Source organism: Protopterus annectens, chromosome 10.part0 (assembly GCF_019279795.1).
Source record: "Protopterus annectens isolate FY-2018-M chromosome 10.part0, PAN1.0, whole genome shotgun sequence".
NCBI classification, from domain to species: Eukaryota; Metazoa; Chordata; order Ceratodontiformes; family Protopteridae; genus Protopterus; species Protopterus annectens.
This window is the reverse complement of record NC_056744.1, coordinates 1078213722-1078237537: the sequence shown is the minus strand read 5'-3', so window position 1 is coordinate 1078237537 and position 23816 is coordinate 1078213722. Positions and strand designations below refer to the sequence as shown.

General features: G+C 37.6%; 1 protein-coding gene across 1 annotated transcript in view; it reads right to left on the bottom strand.

Moving 5' to 3' along the window:
* Positions 1–8723: 8723 nt before the first annotated feature.
* The window catches only part of LOC122814240 (cytochrome P450 4B1-like), a 535277-nt gene continuing 520184 nt past the window's right edge, over positions 8724–23816 (bottom strand). Inside the window, exon 11 of the mRNA XM_044086838.1 lies at positions 8724–9105. Coding sequence (XP_043942773.1) covers positions 8913–9105 — 193 coding nt within the window. The 3' untranslated portion in view covers positions 8724–8912. The remainder of the gene's footprint in view (positions 9106–23816) is intronic.

The following is a 23816-nucleotide window of genomic DNA, read 5'->3' as shown; positions in this document are numbered from 1 at the left end:
TCGTACGGGTAATGAACAAAAAATCCAACTAATCCGATATATCCTTGAGTAACACCAACAGTTTATTTAAACAAGATTCACAGAAATAACATGAAGGTTACGGGCTTTCAACTGGTGCCAGTTGAAAGCGCTTAACCTTCATGTTATTTCTGTGAATCTTGTTTTAAATAAACTGTTGGTGTTACTCAAGGATATATCGGATCAGTTGGATTTTTTGTTCATTACCCGTACGAGCAGCGTTTATTCTTCACTTTCCTTCCTAGCCTTCCTGTTGATTTTTGGTCGTGGTTTGATTTCTGGATCCAGAAGCCTAGGGGAGACAAGTGCAGACCATCCAGTTCCTCAGTCTTGAGCCCACCCTCTTCATTTTCTCCTATCTGCCTACTGTAGGACTATCAATGGCCTAGCTGAAATCCAGGTAGACCTTTGCATACTGCTATTCCTTTAACTACATACATTCTTACAAATGGATCAGGTTAGGCCGACACCTCCTTCTGTCCATGAACCCATGTCTGTTGAGATACTGAAGTGGACACAAGATTCCTACAGATTCTAAAACTTCTGTAAATTGGCAGAATCCACAGGGAAAAAAGAATTCCACAGGCTAGATTTATTCCTGAAGTCCTCTCAAATTAGCTGCATCTGTTTGAGGTGTCTGCAGCCACTCTAAGCAGAACAAGATTGTTATAGCATAGGATTGCGCACCACTTTAAAGCATACTTAGAATAACTACCTCACCTGAAAATGAGGTCCTGTGTCACTGCAGACAGTAAAATATAGACAGTGGTACTTAACATGATCTACATGTCTGCTCAGAACAGGAGGTGAACATTTATTAGCACATAGAACTGGTGCAAATGTGACTGGACACACTTCTTGTGAAGTAATCTGTCTGGTATAGTGTCCTTGTATAACAATGACCATTATGGCGGTAAGGTCTAAATGGAAATAAAGCTACCATCTTGATGGTGAAGACTGATGTAGCTGGGATTCTGAAATAACTACAATTTCAAAAGATGGTAACATAATTGTCTACTCTGCTGTATTTATTGACTTTTTTTAATCTATAACTTTCTTCTAGTCTAGAAAACAAGATTGCTCATCCATTAGATATTTCTTTAATCCTGGAACTTTACCAATTTTCATTTACAGTAGTGTGTTGATTATCCAAAACGTCATTATCTGAACACAGCCTTCCAAAGATTTTGGGTAGGAAAAATCATAAATTCTGAATATGCAAATGTTATATGTATTCACTTGTCCATGGTTTTGAGCTTGTAGCCAACTCACGTGTGAAAAATATTCTTTATTGTCTGCTGGCATCGCTAAATGGTTGAAAAGTGTATTCCCTCTGTGCAGAAAACACAAGACTTTAGAAGTTTTTTATCCAGTTCAATGTATGTTTGATGAGCTGAACAGTTTGATTATCCACACTACACTAGGTCCCCATTTAGTTTGGATAATTGACTCTCTACTGTACTTCTTCCGTCTATAAAACATTCAGTCTTTCAATCTTGGAACTTCAGAGGTACCCAGTTCCAGGTCACAGGGGAAAAGAAGAATATCCCAGCACTCAGTTGGCATACACAGAAGTATTAACCATGGATTAGATATCAGTCATTCAGTCTCATGCAATTGCATTCAGCTTTGGAATAACATTTTCTCTTCATGCAACACAGACCATCCTTTCCTATACTAAATTTTCTCCATGTTGCATTCCAAGTACCCTTTTGATAGCTTCTGCAGACACAACTGCCATATTCATGCCACTTGGAAGCAAAACTGTAACTAAATGTAGCAGTGTGGCTATAGAACAGACTGCTGTTGGATAGTTTTTTAAAAACTCTACTGCTCTAGAAACATCACAATATAAAAAAATTAGATATAGGAGCAGAACCTTTTGTTGAAGAGTACTTTCAAGTAACATTTAACAGAGCTACTACTGCTGATTGAAAATTAGCTTATCAAAATGTACCAGTTTTGTCAGTATGAGTTTGTGGTACAATGTGGATTGGGGAATATGCCCTTTCCCCACTGTAGTGCAATCTCAGAGTTGGTATAATATAATCAGCAGGGGGTCTCGGGGGTGCAGGTGGGCTTGCCACCTTTAAATGCATTGTGTGCTTTTCTTTTTTCGATCATTTCAGATCGATGTTTCTTGATTTTGATATGTAGGTGTTGATCATTGGTAGATCCACAAGTTTCTTTTTTGATTGAAAGTTATTATTTGATATTATATATGTAAATCATCACATACAATTCTCGTCTTTCAGTTCTTCAGTTACATTGGACACAATCCCATATTCAGGCACTGTTGGCAAACTTAAGAAGTTATGTACAAACCCTTATGTCACCCGGTGGATAGCCAGTTGGCTCACACACAGGACCCAGGAATTTAGAACTAGGGAGTCCATATCTACAAAGAAGCCAGTTGCAAGTGGAGTCTCTCGGGAATCAGTCCTGGGACTGCTCCCTTTTGGCATTTACTTCTTTGAAGTCAAGGCCAATGTAAATGGTCTCAGGCTGACTAAATTTGCAGATGATTGCAAATTAGGAGCGGTCATTGAATTGCCACCTGACACAAATGTTCTCTAGGAAGGGCTGACACAGACTTGGTGCCAGAGCCATGGACTTAAACTAAATGACAAGAAATGCATAACAGTATCCTTTCCACCCCTGGAAACTATAATATTGACAACACATCCCTAAAAGTTGACCCAGTACTCAGGGACTTGGTGACACACAGACAATAATCTAGCCTTTGATCATCATGTGTCTACCGTAGTGAGGACATTTTTCTATGTTGTGCAACTTATAATCAAAGGTATGGCACCTAGGTCCAAAGAAGTCATTGTTCCACTGTATTCAGCATTCATCAGCTGAATCAATTAATACAATTCCCCATTTGGTATGTACCTAACAAGGCCTATCCAACAATTGGAACATCCAGAGAGGTTCCTCACTAACAGAATACAGGGCATATGTAACATGTCCTATTCAGACAGCCTCTAGGCCCTATCCCTGTATTCCGTCTCTTATAAGCTGTTGAGTGGTGATCTATACCTGGTATACAAGGAATTGTCAGACCCCACTCTGATGAACCTCCTGCATACTGCAAAACAAACATTAGGATTGCCCATTTTAAAAACTTAAACCTTTTCTGTGGTATAAACAGGACCTGCTGGAGAGACAGTTTTGTATCCCAAAGACTACCCATTTTCTGGAACAGGCTCCTCCATCCATGTGAAGCAGGGTTCCTCCCTAACCAAATTCAAGTGTATCTTGGACAACTGGATGGGGAACAGTAAATTCATCCCTTGTTTGGCACCTATATCTCTCATGGATACAGGCAGTCTGTAAATGATTCATCTTCCAGGGTCCTTGCTTGTAAATGTTTCACCTCCCAAGCCCATGATTACACTTATCAAGGTTACCAGAACTTGTCAGCGATTTGGGATGCGTGACTAGGCTTAAAAAGGCCCTTGTGGTCATTAGCCTAGTACATACCTATGAACCTATAACTCACTTCAACAAATATAGTCAGTCATCTTGATATCACTTTCTAATGTTAGTGCTATTAAAATACATTACTTTACGTATTGCATAGAGCTCCTTGGCAGGACATTTTCCTCTGACATACAGCATACCGTTGTACATGTTGTATATGTATTTAATATATGTCATGCTACATTTTTCCCGTTACTGCACAAATAAATAGATGCATTTTACTAAAGATGATAATGAACTTCTAGCTATTGTATACCTTCAATAATCTATTTTTATTGTGTTCATAATCGTGCCATTTATATTGTTACACATCATCTGAAATGTCTGAATGCTAAATTTCTTTTATCAATACACTTAACATAGTATGATGTTCACTTATGGTAAGTACTTCAGGCAAACCTCCTTTAAGCTCTATATCAGCATAACGATCATCTTGTCTAACATATTACCCCCAGACAGTATAATACTAACGAGATTTTATTTTATTTTCTTCATACTTGGGTTTATATAACTTCTTTCCATGTTTGTGGTAAGGAAACCATCGAGAAGTCAGTCACATCACCCAATTCTGGCAAATGAATAACACTGCTCCCCATTCAAACAGATTTTCTCCACATTCCAGGTGAAGCAAATTTAGTACAACAGGCCTCCATCCATCTCCATTCACCTTTTCACCCATCTATATTGCTTCCAACATCTTCATACAAGCAAAGCACTTATTTCCTGATTAAGGTTACTACAGCTCATACATCTTCACCATCAGTGTTACCTTCACAATACTTTCTTTAACCCATCTTTAGATATGTGCATCTATTTGCATTATTATCTCCAGAATCCTTTATTTATCCACTTTTTAATTATTTATTGCATTTGGTTACTGGGATATTCTGACTGGGCAAATAAACTAACCGTTTCAGCTGAGGCCTGGGGTCAAAGCTTCAGTAGTGTCAGTTAAAAACATGTATCTAACAGTGCATATACATACGTACATACCTTAGTACAATTGTAAATCAACGTGTGGTATATAAAAATGAACAATGTTGTTTAGTAGTCAGACTGGAATTTGAAGGAGAAAGATGTACAGGATGGACTGTCAATTCAGGAGAAGGTGTGAGACATATACTTGATGTGAGAAGAGAAGAAGGAAGGTAGATAGAGTAATATTGAGGCAGTTTGCCAGAGAAGGGGAAATATTACCCAGTACGAGGGTAGTGATGTGCGCTTTAAATGTTCTTTTCGTAGAAGTTTGAATGAGTTCTTGTTTTCTGTTGATCTGATGTGAGGATGTGTGGAGTTTCGTATTTTTGCAGGATAGGTGGAATATGACAAATCAGCAGCAGCATTGTTTGATTTAACAATCAGAAGCATTTGGCAGCAGAAATTGAAGATCTACCTGGGGAATAGAGTTGAAGGGTATTAGACTATGGCAATTGTTGTTTTTTTCTACATGAATTGTAGGAATGGAATATGGAGTGCCGTACATCTAGCCAATGAAGTCATTTAAGAGTCAAACAGCGATGAGACTTATAATGTTGATTGGCAGTGAATTCATAGTGAATTCAATGTCTTGTTAACAGCTCTGCTTCAGCTGACGAAGTTAAGTGGGTTGCAGTTAATTAACACAGGGGCAGCATATAGGAAAGTTGGAATGAGAAAGGCTAATGCTATATTTATTCTAGCATTGTCTGTTAGGTAGGGTTTTGTTCTAGAAAACGTGTTGAGTTTTTGGAGTTTTCTTCATAGCTTGTTTTACATGGTGTTCAAATTTTAGGTTTTCACTGATTACACCCAAGTGTTTAATGTGGGGTGACTTGTTCTATCTTAGTAAGATTGGAAGCAGTGAGTGAAATGGAATTTTTGAGTTGGGATAGTTATTTAAGGATAAATAGAATTAATTTGGCTTTATTTGAGTTGAGGAGGAGTTGTGGGTTGGTTAGTCAGGCTTCAATGAGGGAGGATTCTTGGGTGAGCTGTTGTAGTTTGCCCATATTTTTAGCCGCACAGAATAATGTGGAGTTATATGCATACTGGATGATGGTGGCTTGACTGGTAGCCAGGTGCAGGTCATTTATGAATAGATTAAAGAGTAAAGGACCTAATATAGAGTTTTGGGGGACTCCTACTGATACTGGGAGAAAGGAGGATATGTATTTTTGCCATTTTACAGATGTAACTTTTGAACTATGTAAGGGAGGAATTATCTATAACTAGATGGGGGTGTTTAAGCAATAAACCAAGAAATGGATTAGTAAGGTTGCAGGCTGCTAAAATCTATTTATTAAGCCAGTTTAAAACCACAATACTCAAGATAACCGCTTTCGTCTCTTAATTTCATGAGACCTCTTCTGACCAATTAAACAGTAATAGTGCAGTCAGCTGATTAACTATACTGCATTTGGAGCCAAAATATTTAAAGTGGCCATGCTGCCAACATTGCAGTCATGTATTATATGCTTTAAGTCTCAATAAACTTTGAATAGAAGCATATTCGTTCAAACCAGGAGTCATATATATATGTCCACAAACAGTTTCCACCATAGTTCTCTCAATTCTAATATAGTTGACCATGGACCACATTGAGAATTATTAACCTTTTTTAAAATGGCAAACTGAAATTGGTGGCCATTGTATTTTTCCAGATGCCAATATAATGCATTAGTTGTCTTTTTCTTAGAAATGTAAAATGTGTGTCCATACATCCTCTGCTTTAATCTTCGTTCTGTTTTCCCTATATAATAAGCTGGACATTGTCCACAAACTGCCACATATATAACTCCTCGAGTTTGGCAATTTTCTTGAATCCTGAATATTTTATTATTTATCTCTACTTCCCTTCTTTATATATAAAGGGGCATTGAGAACATGTTTCACACGTAGACATCCTTCCTTGCTTAAAACCATCTTGTTTCATAAACCCATCAAAATGTTTTTAAAGTTCTGCCCCCTCTTATAAATAATACTTGGCCATGCTGATAGTCTTTCATACACCTCATGGTCATATCTGAGTAATCCCAACTTTTCCTAATTATAGTATTGATGTCCTTACTATCACTCGAAAAAGTAGTAACAACCCTGGTTCCAAATGCAGTTCCTTTAATCAGCTGACTGCACTATTAGTATTTAAACTGGTTTAAAACAGATTTTAGCAGTCTGCAGCCTTGCAGATTTTTTTCTCAGTTTATTTTTTATGTTAGTTTTTTTTTTGTGAGCATTTAAGCAATAGGATTTGCTGGAACACTGTATCAAAAGCTTTAGAAAGCACAAGGAATAATGCAGAGCCCAGGTTATCCTTATTTCTGTTTTGGTTTACTGTAGGAGGAGGTCTGTAATAGTGCTGTGATTCGGTCACACAAACCATGCTGTGTAGTGCAGAGAAGTGAATTATCAGTGACACAGGCAAGAAGTTGGGTTTGTTTACATTTTCTGAGGATTTTATTAAGGGGGTGATAAAATGGCTATATTGGGCCTGCAACCGGACAGAGCAGCTGAATTTCCACCCTTGTGTAAAGGTAAAATGTAGGATTTTTTCCACATGGCAGAAACATATGTTACATTTATAAAGTGAGTATCATAAAATGCACCCATTTCCCTGCAAAAAGCATCATTAATATTTATTACTGACTGCCATTGTGACATTAGCTCCATATTTCGGTCATGCTGAATTTTCCTTTTGTGCTCAATTTGGGCAGGGTGTGTGGCCCTAAAATTATATAGCACTGCTTTATCACCTCAGTAATGACATAACTGCCAATATGATAAAAAGTCCATATACTGCTATCACATTACGAAACATCTAATGTATTGTTAAATAAAATCTCCCAACATTTGTAGCACTCGCATTTTAAAATATGTTCATGACATACTTGAACAATACAACAGACTGATCACATTATTAGTATTTCAAATCACATTTGCACCAAATCTATGTTCTAGTAAATGTTCACCTCCTCCCCTTTTGAGCAGACATACACATATTTTTCATTAGGGGACAGAATAGTGAGGCATAAAGTGAAATAGAAATATGGATTTTTAAGAGATTACACTGAATCGTGTATGAAAGGAAAGGTAGAAGAGTAGAAAGGGGCATGAATGATGTATATATTGAGGTAAGTTTAGGAAATGGGAGAAAGAGCATTTTCAGAAACACTTGAAACATCAATTAATTGATACTGTTGTATGGCAGCTTAGAAGTCCGTGGAGAGGTATATGAGAAACACCACCCTAAATAAGAGTAAGGGAACTTGTACCCTCCTATTTGGAGTAGTTTTGCTGTTCTGGTTGGAAACAGGGATTTTCTAACTAAGCAGAAACTAATATTTTGGTTAAATGTTACTATTACATTTTAGTTTGGTCTTTTCTGATTTAGTGAATTCTAACCATCACTTATGCCTTATAAGAGTATACCAATGAATGGCTCTTTTTCTTGTTCTGAGTAGAAAGTTAAAATTCTGGAATTACAGAAGAAATTTTATAACAGGGCTATACAGTAGTTGCATGCCAATTGTGTGTACATTTCTATATATGCATACATAAACAAAGGAAGCAGACAAAAGATGTTTACAGCCTGCTGAACACTGATACAGTTAAAACATTAAATGGCTGCAAACATTACTGGTGTGGACAGAAGAAGTCACATGGAATCTTATGGAGTAGAACGGAGAAATGTCAAAGACTGTGCATTTGAAAGTCAAGAATCTGAACATCTGGCCATTGTGAAAGCACATGTGGTTTATTGAACCAGGCCTGGCAGATCTGAAGATTTAATATTCCTTGTTCTGTGAGAAGAATGACTCATGCAACCTTGTTAAGAGTTAGATCACAATGTAAGATGAATTTAGAGTACTTAAGTGGATGTTCCTATATTCCAGAAATGATTTCAGCCTTAGGTCTAATGGCATCGAAAAAGCCATTAATCTATACTTTTTACAACAAAAAAAATGCAGTAATTGTGAATTGCACATTGGGAGGGGTGGGCCACCCCCACCCCTGGCTTATATATATACCAACAACTCCAGGGCACATTTTTTCTGAAAGGCAATTTTCTCCAACAATTCTGCACTTTCTATTTACAATAATTTTATAAAGCTAAGCGATTTTCTTTTCAGATTGCGTGATACGACCTTTTCCAGCTGTTGTTGCCCTGAGCCTTGGGTTGTAGAAAAGAAAGAAAAGAAATGTTGCTGTTTTTTAAAAAAAAAAAAAGAAGAAAAAAAAGACAGAATAAATAAGATGAGAGTATCAGGAAGGCTTCCATGGGCTAAGCATTTAAAAATACATTTCAGAACACTGCCTGTGTAAGAGGATTGTGCCCTGAAATATTTTGGATGGCTCCTGACAAGAAAGTCAGTATTTCTTCCACAAACTCAGACAATCTATTACATTTTATAAAATACATGAAAAAAAGATTATTGTCCTTTTTGTGTTCTCTTTTCATTGATGAATTTAATATTTAGGTGTATCCCATTTTTGGATCGAAGAACCATCTGTGGAATTTTAATGGGAGGCTTGTCTGGATCTGGTGTCAATTCAAATCGGGCCAGAATCAGTGCTATGGCCACTTTAATCTCATTCATTGCAAAATGCTGTCCAATGCAGTTTCTGAAAGACACACAGACAAAGCAAATTATCAGTTACAGTCCCACTTGTGTGTGTACATTTCTATATATGCATACATAAACAAAGGAAGCAGACAAAAGATGTTTACAGCCTGCTGAACACTGATACAGTTAAAACATTAAATGGCTGCAAACATTACTGGTGTGCTGACAGAGAAGAATGTTTCAAAGTGAACAGAGCACTCTGTTTTATCCCCAACGCAATGAAATACCAAAACTGGCAGAAACTGGTGCACCCCTTGTGTTGCCATTAAGGGGATGGAAGTGCAGGTGGTCCACCCTCTTGCAAAAACAATTGCTTTCTATTTTGACTGAGAGGGGCATTTCTGCTGTGATTGAAAATCACACACAACACACTGCATTTAAATCTTCAAACAATTTTTGAAAAAATATTCTTCATGCTTTCACCCACATAAAATGTACTCAATCAGTTATTTATACTTATTGTATGTCATTTAATGAGGAAACTGATGTAAATAAAAATACAGCATGTATCATGCAGGGGGTTCAACGGTAAATAAAAATTAGTCATAATATGCAATGAACAAGTCAACACCTTGCATTACAAACAGGCTGTAGCTTTTCAAGTACTCACTGTTACCTCTACAACTTTCAGAGTTTTTCTTAGAAGATATTTTGCTGCTTTCATGTATGCATCACGGCATGCTATGTATTATCCCTACAGCATTTCTTATATATTTGGACCATTTTTTTTTTTTTAGTAACAAGATCATAAACGTTTTATTAATCAATGGCCCAATCAAATTTATTGTATCTATCTCTGACCTCACCTTAAGTATAGCACAGGAATGTGTCCATAGAGTTTAATGGGCACATACCCCAGCATGTGTGTTTAATTGACACATCCCTAGACATGCCTGCAATGATGTCACAAAGACTAAAGGTTAACTGATATCATTACACAGAAACATTATTTTTATGAGGGATGTAATAAAAAGCCAACATGCATATTTAAGAATGAACAAGAGGAAAATGCATCTCACAGATGGATGCACCACCAGTGTTGTACAAAAGGCAAGTGTTTCAGCTGCAAAATAATACTGTAAGGTGATTACAACTAATATAACCTCCTGTTCTAGCTGCTACAATACTGCAAATAAAATCTTAGCAATGATGGTTTTGGAAGAGATGCTGTCTTTCCATGTCACCTACTAGCAATTCCATGCCTCTGCTTAATAATATATCACCACAGTCACTAGTTATTTCCTTCAGTCAAAGGAGAGAATTATTCTAAAAAAAAGAAATAAAAATGAAAAAAGTCTCATTACATCATAAACTTTCTTGCCCAGATTCCTACTTTTCAACTAAACGTGTGGGTATAAAGTCACAGAGGCCCAGTCAAGGTCAAAAGAAGGGAAATAAATAAGGACATGCTGTACATTACTGAAGATTTATGATAGTGGAGAGTACTTGCATATGTATGACCTAAATCTGAGAGGACTCTTATAGTGAGTGCAACCAATGGGACATATTCACAAGCAATTTAGCATGCAGTATCCAGAAAAAGAGAGGGTGCTTTGCAAGCAGTGGTGGATTAAGTGCACGTTGCGAGGTTCCAATTTGCTTTACATAAATGTATACTAGTGCCACAATGCCAGACTAATAACTGATTATGACAGCCACAGTTAGATATTTTCATCCATGTCAACGCTATAACAAAGTTGCTAAATTTGCAGCAAATACCCCTTTTCAGAATGCACCACTGTATAGTAAAAAGCCTAAATTGGCTAGAACTGCCTCATCAACTAACATATATACAGCTTCTTACCACCTATAAAATTATCCAGCATCCATCTGCCTATCCATAACTAAGAAACATGCTACACACCTGTGTGTGTAGTTGGTCACTGTGATCCAGTGACTAAAAACTCCTGTCTGTCTACAAACCTATCAAATCTGTTGGGCATTGTCTGTACTCGTACAAGGCTGCTATGCCTGGAACTTCTTAGCTGTATCCATCAGGTCAATACCCCTTCCATCTTTCAAAACCACTCTGAAAGACTTCCTAGCTAAAATTTGTCTCCATTCTTGGTCAAAACCAGGATAATCTACATCTCTAAATGTGAACAAGTACCTTTTTGTTCATTATACCTACTTACTCTCTTCTTCACTTACTTCCTTACTTCTATCAAATTATTTTCCTTGACTTTCTCTCTAAATATACCATAAGCCTGTTTTTCCTCAGTTCATATTACAATTCCTTTTTATATTAGACTAACTTACCTTGAATTTCTCTACAAACTATATAAAATTCCTATAAATATTAAATGATTGTCATATAACTTGTATTGATTCTTAACCAATGTTTTTATATCATCACTGATTTCTTATAATTATTTAAACTGCAAATGATTTTGTTTTATTTTTGAAGATTATAAAACTATTGCTCTTAAAATGTTTTAATTTCAAACTTTTCTCCCCGGGCCTCCACTGAAAATGGGCTTCTACCTAGTTGGAATTACCTGGTAATCAAATGTCGATAAATAAATAAATGTTCACCTACAATACCCAACAATTATAGTCCCTTTATTGACTGTGTATACCTCATATGTCTGACAATGGTAAAAAAAAAATTCACCCAAATGTACACAAGTCATTAAAAAAACAGACTGTTTAAATTAAGCAATCAAAATGGCAAGTTGCTTTCATCCTCGTTTAGCCCCCCCCACCACAACCATTCAGTTATAGCCACTTTGCTGTGCAAAGCTCATCTGATTAGAATAAATAGTAAAATCTCTCAACTTCATAGCACAAAGTGACAGTATTCCCTTACATACTTAGAAAATTACTAGTATAGCATTTTTGAATTAGCATGCATTTTCTGAAGGATATGGAGTCTGAAACTCAGACCTGTGTCATTATTTAGAGACTACAATCAATAATTTACAAGAAACCACAAATTTTATGAGGAATAGGACCAAGATATGTGCAAAATTAGGGGTATTCTGCAAATCAGACACAGTTGAAAGATATACAATTTCAACATTGTTTCACACAACCAAGTATTCTAACTTTTCTCACACAAACGTTTGTATTAGTCATACACAGCTAGACAGCTGAGTAAAGACAAGATGGTAAGTTACTTTTAATCAAAAAACAGACCACACACCCACCCAACAGAGTTATTGTCACTTTGTCACATAAACCTCACCTGAATGTCATATAACATCTCAATCTCTTATCAGAAGAATGAGGTACAAACCCAACAATTAATGGGGGCTAAAAGCTCAAAATCAGGTACAGACTTTAAATATTGCTCTTATATACTTAGAAAATGCTAGATTAACAGCCTTGTCTGCCAACATTCAGCAACTGCAGTCCTCAATAACATGTCAGACAACCACAGACTTTATGTGGCATGAATCAAACTAGTACAGTTGCGTAAGAACTTACCATAACAGCAGATATTCTATTTATCACTGGTGCAGCTTTCTTTACTATAGGGATATCTTGCCAAGGGTAGCTGCACATCCAGTCAGCATATCAAAGCCAGGGCCCTTCCATGGACCATACATCAGATGTACGGCCTACGTCTGTGAACCATAAGGTATGTAAGTGACATACAAGATCAAAGCCTTCAGAACTGAATTTCCTCAGAAAAGCAAATGTAGCAGAGGAGAAATAAAAGGATGTTGTACATGGATATCTAGGAAAAAGAAAGGAAAAGAAAAGTGCCCTCTCAGACAGAAAAGAAGAAAAAAAAGCAACAGAGGAAAGGAAAGAGGGAAGCGATACTGCAACAGTGAAAAGTAGGACATCTACTGTTATGACACTCTTGGGCAATAAAAACAATTTTGAATGGCAATACAACTTGGCACTTCCATTGTTTTCCCAGCAGCAGGTAATTGTAGTACTCTCAACGAGGATGATTTCTCAGCTAAGTTACAATATCAGCAATCCCCCACTACCTACCAACCTGACTTTTTTTCTAACCCCCATCTTTGCAGCCAATCACTACTTCACATGATTGTTAACTTTCCACAATTCTAATTTAATCCGTTCACCAAAACTGGTACACAAAAAACTCCTTGAAACTTGGACACAGGCTACAACCATGAGTTTCAAACTTTATACCCCAGAATTCTAAAATTCACTAGGCTTCTGGCACACATTTATGATAAAACATCCCTCATTTCAGCTTTAAATATGTGATAATTATTCACCTAGCTAAATGTCCTACCCCAATATCTGCAACTAGCATTTGCCTAATTGCCATTCTCTGTCTAATAGCTAAAATACTTGAAAAAAAGCATATTATCAAATTATTGATTACATACTAAAACATAGCATCCACACAAATGGGAAACCTAGTTTCTGTCATAACTTTATCACTCTAAACAGCTATACATTTGCTGGCATAAGCCCATCTTTACAAGATACTAAGCAAGATAAAGTTACAGGAGCTAAGATATTAAAAGGGCCTCTAAACTGTAAACTGTCAAAACCAGAAGTGGCACAATGGTTTGAGAGCTGTCTTGAAAACAAAACTTTCCAAGTGACTGGATCTTACAATGGCACTCAGACTGGGAGCATAACACCATGGGTCACAAGGCTCAATGCTAGGACCTCTGTAATTCTTACTGTACCTTAATCTACCTTGGTATTTGCTACAGGATAACTGTATAATGTACACAGCTATATTGCCATGACCAGGTACAACAAAAGGTCATACATTCTGATCAGTGAATTTCAAAATGATTTCGAAGATATATTGAGCTTATTTTTAAATAAAAAAGATGACTGATACACAAAAAGCACAGTGATGCCATTTGGCACCTGTAGAAAATGAAATAAAATGATAGACCATTTGTGCACCTCTTTTGCTATCACTACCTAACACAGTTACCTAGGACTACTCTTAGACCTAAACCTATCATTCAACCAGCAGAGTATTCATTCAGTTTAAAATCTCATACAAAATGTCTAACTTATCTATTGGGAATAGGTATGCCATCGCCATAAATGAACTCCTCCACAGAATGGGAATACTGCATTCACTTAACCACACTTTTATCTGAACACAATACTGTACTCTTTCAATCAGCCAAGAATAAAATACTTAAGACAACCTAGCTAACAAACTCAAGCATCACTGCACTGCTTTCAACTCAAACAATTGGCTGCCTGTTACAACTACAGCTACTTTACTGCTCAATACACCCATCGCAAAACATTAAATAATGGCTACTGTCTGTCACTCCTCAGCAAACAATGCTACATTCTTAGAAATAACAATACTTAGTTTTACAGCCCCCCCACCAACACTTGGCATGAGTGAAAGAGCATTCTTGAAAATAGTTCCAGATGTCTGGACCAGTCCCAGTCAATATTAGGAATGACTTTCAAGAAAACATTGAGAGACCATTTCTTCAAAGAAAGGAAATGCTAGAACTGATACAAAGATATAATTCTTAGCTTTGATCAATATATTCTCACAGTGGACAGAAAGGCATACGGAATACCTCATGTCATTCTAAAATGAATATCAAAGTGATCCATACAATGACTATACCACTGTACACAAATTTGATTTAACTAAGTTATAGAACAAAATGCAACTTCTGTACTTAATAATCTGGCTTGTGAAACTAGTGGAAATTCAAAGTTTTTTTCAGAAAAAAATAATTGGCCTGCAAAATTTAACCTATAGAGATATGCTAAGGGAGCTTTCATTGTTATCATTGTCAAATAAATCCCTTAGGTAAGAAGTGCAGGGTCAGCATTTGGTCAACTGGCGCCCTAGGCAAAAGGTCTCCACAGCGCCCCCCCAACACCACCCAGTGCCCCCACCCTGGTCTACCTACACCATTCAGATTACTGAAAAAGCACCCCTGCCAGATTGGAACCCCAGGCGGCCCCCTAGTTAGCCTATGCCTAAGGCCGGCTATAGTGAAGTGTGTCTAGTTTTCAGGACATCATTTGATCCAGTTCATTTTTAAGTAATGTGTCAGGAATACACAGCCCATGGGGTTAACACAAGGTCAGATAACATGCTCCTAAAGCTAAAGATAAATATGGAGAAATGAGGGATCAGTTTATGACATCATCTAGCAAGACTGTGGAATAAACTACCCTGCCAATTAATGTATAGCTCTACTTTTAAGAAATCACTACATGATTTTGAATATTAATATAAATTCAGACATGGGCTTATGTCATTTAAACTTACAGAAAACCAACTGATTGTAAGCTTAAAATTTACATTTATGAACCTCTAAATTCATTTACTGTAATAATCAGTCCTTTGGTTTTACTACAAGAATAATTCATTATGAGTAAAATCCTAGGGTGACCTGCACAGTCAGTTGAGGCCTGTTGCTAAAATGACCTCACCATTAGGGTGACACATGACACAAAGCCAAGGCAGTGAGAGTGTTGTGACAGCAACATCACTTTGAATAAATATATCCTAAACTGGGAGATACTTTGCCCTGGTGAAAGGAGATCAAATGTCAAGTGTTTTACATATATGATGTTCAGAATAAATAAATAAACACATAAATAAGTAAATAAATAAATAAATAAAAATATGACAGGAGCTTGAAATGTGTATTCAGAGCGAATATGTAGTCCAAATATTTAGTGTCAAGAGTAAGCAAAATAAGCATTAAATGCTTTTTTAAATATATAAGAAGTTACAGATAAGTGCTAAGAGACTTGTACTGTTCTGAGAGCTTCCATAAAGGAGGGGGTCTGAGTAGGAGAATTTCTGGAAGAAGTCAACATCTATGTCAGTTTCCAATGGGAATAGCTAACTTCCTCAGATTCAGTGTGCAAGGTAAGTCTAGATCCCTTAGAATTTTCAATGTAAAGCTTGGAATCTCACCACTGCAATATGCATAAAGGAGACAGGACTGATACATAATGAACAAACAAGAAAAGTCTTCATTAAAAGTGAAAAACATGCAACCGAGAAAACAACGGCAAAACCACAGACTCAGAACCTTGCCTATCTCTACACAGATTTGAAACGGGTGATACCCCATTCTGATACAAACCATAAAGCAGCCTGAATAGGTCATATACGGATTTCTGTTTCCCTACTTAATTTAACCATCTCTGATATCTCTGTACCTCAGAGGAACAAGATTCCCCTTAAGCAAACCATCAAAGAAATAGCACTTGTGGCAGTTTAACATCAACAGAGAAAGTTTAACATTTTTTTGTCCAATCCCCATTTTGGCACTGTTGCATGGCACTCTCATGCGCATGCTCAGCAACCACGCTTATATACATGTTCAGAATCCACTACAATGTGAATGGATTCTCAAAATAAAAGCAGGTGACACAATCCGCAGAAGGGTTACGAAGGTAGCATTATTTATTTATGTAGTCATTCACTTTTTTCATCACATTAACCTATTAAGCCATTTATAACAGCAAATCATTATGAGCAATTTACAGACACACAAACTACAGCAATAAAACCAATTCATCTCCAAAACACTACAAAATACAGCAGCATGTACAATCCAACTTTCAAAGTCACCTAGGATGCATACTTGGCAATACTATGATTTTTTCCTTCCATAACTGCAATAAGCAAGTTAAAATAATCACCAAACGTGTGTGCCCTAGTACTGGCAATGTCTGTAACACTTTTTAGACAGTAATTGGTAGTGTGCTGTATGGGGATGTTAAAGGAAGGTTCAAGGAACAATAAGAATATCATTGTTTTGTTACATGATGACAAAAAAGTCCCCTTTTAAAAAATGGAAATGTGTAGAGCATCCAAGCCTAATTTTGGGCACATATGTTTAGACAGGATGTTATGTACTTGTCAGAAAAGGGAAAATCATTTTTGCAGCTGATATATTATAATGTTTGACTAACACAAGACAGGATTTTTGCCAGGTCAGAAATTTAACAGTTCACAGACGGCAAACATTTGATGTATGTATAGTTGTTAATGTGCGGAGCATTAGTAAAAGTTTTTTTTTAACTAGAAAATATGCTTCATTTTCACAAGACTGATGTATGGTTAAAAAATGATGACTGGAAAACAGTTCTGTCAAGGTTTAAATGTTTTTACTCTAACAGATATTCTAACAAAGAAATCTGGTGGAGGTGATATGACAGATTAAAGATTTTTATGAGACCTGTGATTATTAAATATTCACTGATAACACCAATACTGTAGATTGTGTAACAGAGAATGTCAAAGACAACTCTGGAACATATAACAATTGTTCGTGTGTGTAGACCACCAAATGTCAACTCTAAAACATATAACAATTGTTCGGGTCTATATTAGAACATCGAAGTTTCACAACTTCGAATGTTTGAATATCGACCCCTATTCAGCGAATATGATGAAAAAAAAAAGAACAGAACACCGAATTTCTTCCTAGGGAAGAATTTGGCTGGGCTGGCCCTGTGGCTTTGCTATGTTTCAGGTGGAAGAAAGTTACGGGTCAGTAAAGTGTGTGTGTGTGTGTGAGGGGTGTCCCACCCCCACCCCTAGGAGGAAAAGCCTTTCTTGGAAGTAGATAAGATTATAAATTAACTATACAAGAAGAATGGGAAGTTGACTTGACCCTTAGACCAGTACATTTGGTCATAAGAGACATCCTTATTAAGGACTGGGAGATCATTAGCAGTAGCCATGAATTGGCCAAGGCCTCCCCTGTCTTTGGCTACAAGAAAACAGTCTCTCAAGTTGCTGTTTGACTCTGGGCTCTCCCATAACACTAAGACCTCCACCTCCACTCCAGGAATGTATTGCTGTGGCAGATGCGTATGCTGCAAATACATAGCTATAGGTACATCCTTTACTTTGAGATCCCCCAGGTTCAGAATTTCCTTTCAAGAAGTCTATGACTGTAACATCACCAATTTATTTTATCTTGTTTTTTGTGTTCAGTGTGATGCATTCTACACAGGTAAAACCATCAGGAAGTTGAGCGATCGCATTAAGGAACACTGTCAGGCATTAAGAAATGGTGACCTTAAAAATGCATCAGCTAGGCACAATTTGGGTAGCCCTCAGTGCAAAGAATTCAACTTTATTGTATTAGAAAAAAATTCTAGTTTGTGGGGAGATTGCAATCCCCAGCTCGAAGTGAAAGAACTCAGATGGCAAATGCAAGCAGACACACCCCTGGTTTAAATGGTAATTTAAATGCAAAAAAATTCTAAAATGGAACAGGTACGGTGGGAAAAGGAATCTAACCATCCAAAGGCGTTTATATAATTTGTAGCTGTTAAATTTCTGATGAAGTTCAACTTTTAACACAAACAAATGAAAGTGCTCAAATTTTTAAGCTTTGTATGTTTTGAAAGTGCCAATTAAAGTTGTCGACTTTACATTCTGGCTGTGGTTTACGTTCCTCCCAGTCCGAAAAGGTTTCTGTGTTAATAGTTATTTGCTTTGTAACCTGTTGACAGTTTTATCTTTGGTTTAATTCTGTCAAATTGATATCTAAACCAATGTACAGAAGATTAACAACAGACAATATGGAAGCAAACCAGTCACTATGTAAAACTAATTTGAGTGATGTGTTTAGTGGAAAAAAACTCTTGCAGGAATGTGGCAAGTTTTGAAAGAGAAATTGAATGCAAAAAATCATCAAAATGTTAACAGCAGGATCTAGGCACACAATGTTAGGTGGGTATATTTCTGTAAGAACAAGATACTTGATTAAGGTTATAGACAGAAATATAAGAAATGGAAAACTGATCTATAACTTTGAAAACTGAGATAAACAAGTTGGACAGACAAATTAAACAGTCTGAAACAAAATCAAGAAAAAAATGAAGAAAATGTATATAAAGATATTGAACATAATAGAAAATCATTTCACATATGTACAAGATGTGGTAGGAGTAAAGCATACAAACTGATAAATTGTCTGTAGGTTCTAAAATTTATTCTCAAACAGAACAGATTATAAATATATTTAAAAAATATTATTTGAAGCAGTTTGGCTCCACAAAAGGGTAATAAATTGTCCTAATATTCATGTAACAGTCTGAAATGAAATTAGATTATACTGAAAAAAGAACTATGCAAACTGGTCCAAAACAAAGTATAGGGAGAAGATGAAATTGGTAATAACAGCTATAAATGAAGAATTGTGCTATGGTATAATTTATACAGACTTATTTGATATGGTCATACACAAAACACTGATCAATACATTAGAACAACTAGCCATTGATGTAATCTTGAAACTCTTGTCTCACTGTTCTGAGAGACTGATCGGCAAATATACAGAGCTGAGAATTTTTTTTGGTTTTAAAGTTTGTACTGTTAGTCGTTGCTAGATCTCTGTTGAAACTGTTTTCCCCACCCCACCCCCCCTTCTCCCATTTTCTGCCGTGTCTTCAGTTAGTATAGTAACAGCTGCATTCAAATTGCTGGAACCTGTTTTCTGAGAGACTGCCTTACAGATTATCTGCAAATATACACAGCTGAGTATATATATTTTTTGGTTATAGAGTTTGTTAATTGTTGCTTAGATCTATGTTGAAACTGTTGTCTCACTGTTCTGAGAGACTGATGGGCAAATATACAGAGCTGAGAATATTTTTTTTGGTTTTAAAGTTTGTACTGTTAGTTGTTGCTTAGATCTCTATCTTGTCCAACTCACCCTCCCTATTTTTGGTTTGTAGTTTAAATTTGGTGGCTTTTGCAGTTGCCCGCTCCACTGTAGATTTGATCTGGGACACTCCCCCAGTCCCAGCTCTTTACCACATTTCTACCTAATAAACTCTTTTTGCACTTGCTTTTAGTCCTTTTTAATTTAATTGAATTTTTTAAACTGTGTTTGGTCTAATATTGCTTCATACTTGTGTGCTAGCTTGCACTGCATGTGAATTGTTTTTACTGCTGTTTTTACTACTTTTCTGTTAAAAAAAAAAAAACAAATAACTGTAAGCCTGTTTCCTACCTTTCCTGTAACTAGTGTTCCAGATACAGATTTGCTGTATCCAGGACTGTATGTAAGCTTCTGAGCCCCCCAAGCCTTTCTATGTTGGAGGGAAGCCTTCTAGCTTATCAGTGGGAGTGGTAAGCACTAGGTAACCTGTCTACCACATGAGTGGTTCTGGCCCAGAAATTATAGTTATTGGCTGTTTGGGCAATCTTTCATCTCTCTCAACTTTCTGATTTGAAGGCCTGCATTTGCACTTATTTCTGTCCTGTAACTCTTCTAGTGCAGATACAGATTCTTAGCTTTAGCACTTAAATTTGCTTATTCATGCTCAGCACTTGTTCAGAACTTGTAAGCACTAAATAAGCTACTACTTACTATAGCACTCAATCTTCCTCATTACCTAGAGGAAAACAGTTTTTGTACTTGCTTTTCTCGCTTGCTTAGAGAAAAACAGCTCTTGCACTCACTTTCCTCACGTATCTAGAGGAAAACAGTTTTTTATTCAGGAATGTCCAAGGGTCAGCTCCCAGTGTTCTCTCCTGTCTATCTGATGAATCTGGGCATCTTGAGGCAATGTAGAAATTGCCTCATGTACACAGACAACCCTCTCCCCCCTACCACCCAACACTACAACCTGTGAGAGAGGCACTTATCTAGCCAAACTGGAGGTAAAGCTCTCTCCAACCAAGACTGAACTTGACAGTCATGAGGAGAAGGTAAACATTTGCACCACACCACACTCATCACATAGTCTCACTAAATCTACAGCACCAATATCCACACATAGTAACACAAAAACATTCACGGAGGCTCTCAATAATAATCTAAGCAACAGAGACCTCCAAAGTAGAAACGCAATCAACCTCCATCCCCCAACACAACCCAAATGACACATAGCCCACAGACTCAGTGTGCCATTCAACCACAGCCAATAAGGCAAAGCAACGTACCCAACACACTAGTTATAGGTGACTCTATAGTCAGGCACACGGATGTCCCACTCACCAGGCTAAACAAGGAGAAGATTACTGTCAGCTGCCTGTTGGGTGCCAGGATCCACCACATAACCCACGCACTCAGGTCACTCCACAACAAGTATAAATGTGACTCTGTCATTGTCCATGTTGGTATGAATGACCTGAGACGTACCTCCCTGGACTACATGAAAAGAGACATGGAAGAGCTCTCCGATCTTGTAGCCCAGGCAGGTATGACCCTAGCCCTGAGTAGCATTCTGCCATCGCCCAGAATGATACCGCAGTATAAGGACAAAATGACTGACTTCAACAATTGGCTAAGCTTCTGGTGTCATTCTAAGGGGATCCAGTATCTGTCTGCTTGGGATGACATGGTCGACAGACCATGATGCTTTGCCACAGATGGCCTGCACCTGTCGCCCCTGGGATTCTGGATACTGGCTAAGGCTCTTGCTGCCCCTATAGTGCCTTTTTGAGGCAGGGCTCAAATAACAATTTCACCATCATAACAGGAACAGGCAAGCAAAAACTGAGGGTAATGCTACTCAATGCTAGAAGTCTAAATCTCAAAATGCACTCACTCGAGGCACTCCTTAAAATGGAGAACATTGATATCTGTGCAGTGACTGAGACCTGGTTCAAGGCTCCAGAGAGCACCCCTGCACTACCAGGCTATAACTCATACTACACTTTTCGGCCATGTAACCTGGACCGAAACACCAAAGGCGGAGGTGTGTCCATATTCATTAAGGATATCCACACTTCCAGACTAGTTGCTCAACATAATGCATCCGAGGTTATCCAAGTGCAACTAACTCTGGGCAAAACTGCAATCCAAATTGTAGCTTGCTACAGATCCTCCATCATGCCCCAGGATTCCCACTCCTCTTTTCTTGATGTACTGGAAAATATTAGGGTTCAACTACCCCACCATTAACTGGGAAAACTACTCATGTACCAACTCCTTAACTCAATGCTTTCTGGAATTCATAAACTCCAATGCCCTAGATCAACTTATCCATACCCCCACCAGGGGCAACAATATCCTAAACCTAGTCATTACCAACATGAGTGACTGGTGTTCCACATCTGAAGTCAACTCCTCATTGGTCCGATCCGACCATAAGCTTATCACCCTTGATATTCACATCCCGGCCCCACCCCTCATTAAGGAAACTACAGTAAAACATTTCTCCAAAGCCAACTTCATGCTTCTTAAGACAGAAGTGGTGAACTTCATGACACCCAAACCTTGTCACCACAATAAACAGGACACGCTGGAGGGATAGATTCCTGTCCCATGGACTTCCTATACTCTGGAACAAGCTACCCATCTATGTCAAGCAAAGTTCTTCATTAGCACTCTTCAAAAAAATTCTTGATGAGTGGACGGGAAATAGGAAATACACCCCAGGGATCACTTCTGTGTCTCTGCTGGAGAGTGGCATAGGAAAATAACTTTCTTGGGTGGCGTAAGCTATGGAACCTTGCTGGCTAGGCTTACGTAGGCCCTTGGGCTGATAACCTAGTACCTACCTATGAACCTATAAGATGGATAGCTGCATGGTTTACACATTGGACATAGCGAGTATCACACATTTATTGCACAGATGAAATTCTGGGTTACAATCAGGGTGTCCCACAGAGACCTGTGATAGGCCAATACTTGTTTAGCTTGCATCTTTCAGATCTATTTTTTTTATCTGAGGTGTTCTATAGTCTGCATGCAGAGGACTTGTAAATGAGTAAACTCATAATGTGTTATATATAGGCATGTCTGCAAAAAAGGTCTTTACTTAAATGACCATTTGGGCACAGGAGAATATGCTGTTAAATACATCAAAAACTAATTCTTGAGTTTTTGTATTTATATCAGCCAATTGGTTAGTGATAAGTTATAGAACTACAGGTTGTATAAAAAGATTTATAGTCTAGAAAATCAGAAATTATGAAATGATTGTTTGTTAGTTACATCATACTGTGATCTTGCCCCATTAAAGTGGTGGAACAACACACACTCCTTTACTGTCATACAATTATTAGCATTGCCACTTTCCTCCAAGCTCTCATTTCTGAACAACTCACACATTTGTTCCTACCCTATTTGAGCTCACTGTTAGACAGAGGCCTTTACTGACTACCTCCCAAGCCAAGCCCCTCCCATGCCCAATTCCTCAGCCACCCCCCCCGACCACCCATTACATTTGCTCTGATCTCTACCCACTGCCACACTCTCAAGGCACACCTCTTAAAAACACATCACCATAAAGCCACAATCATGTTATCTCACTGCCCTCGTAGTCAATATTATCAATATTACTGGAAGTCTTAATGACACTTAAAACATCTTGTACAAACACAACAGAACATACATCCAATCAGTAACATGTTCTTCTTTCCAGAACTTACCCTGTTTTACCTACCTCTTCCTTTTTCCTGTTCACCTCCCTCAGCCCCTACTACCAAGAGCAATCATCTTCACTTACACAACCAATCATATTATCACTATGTATTGCCTCTAATTCCATAACTTCCTCACCAACAAGTTAGCACAACCCTCCAGTAATCAGACCAAACCTATTCCCCAGTTCATCTCTGTTAGGATCACACTTCTATATGATTACTAAGACTCAGAAACATTTTTCCCTTTCCCTGAAAAACACCAAAGACCTAATTCAGACTATCTGACATAATAATTATACTCCTTCTTAAGAGTAATACTGAACCTATCCCAGGCCCAACAACTCTCTTTCCTCATCATCAGAACTACTCCCTTCCTACATGAGCCTGTGCCCACCTCAACGCACACAGCATATGAA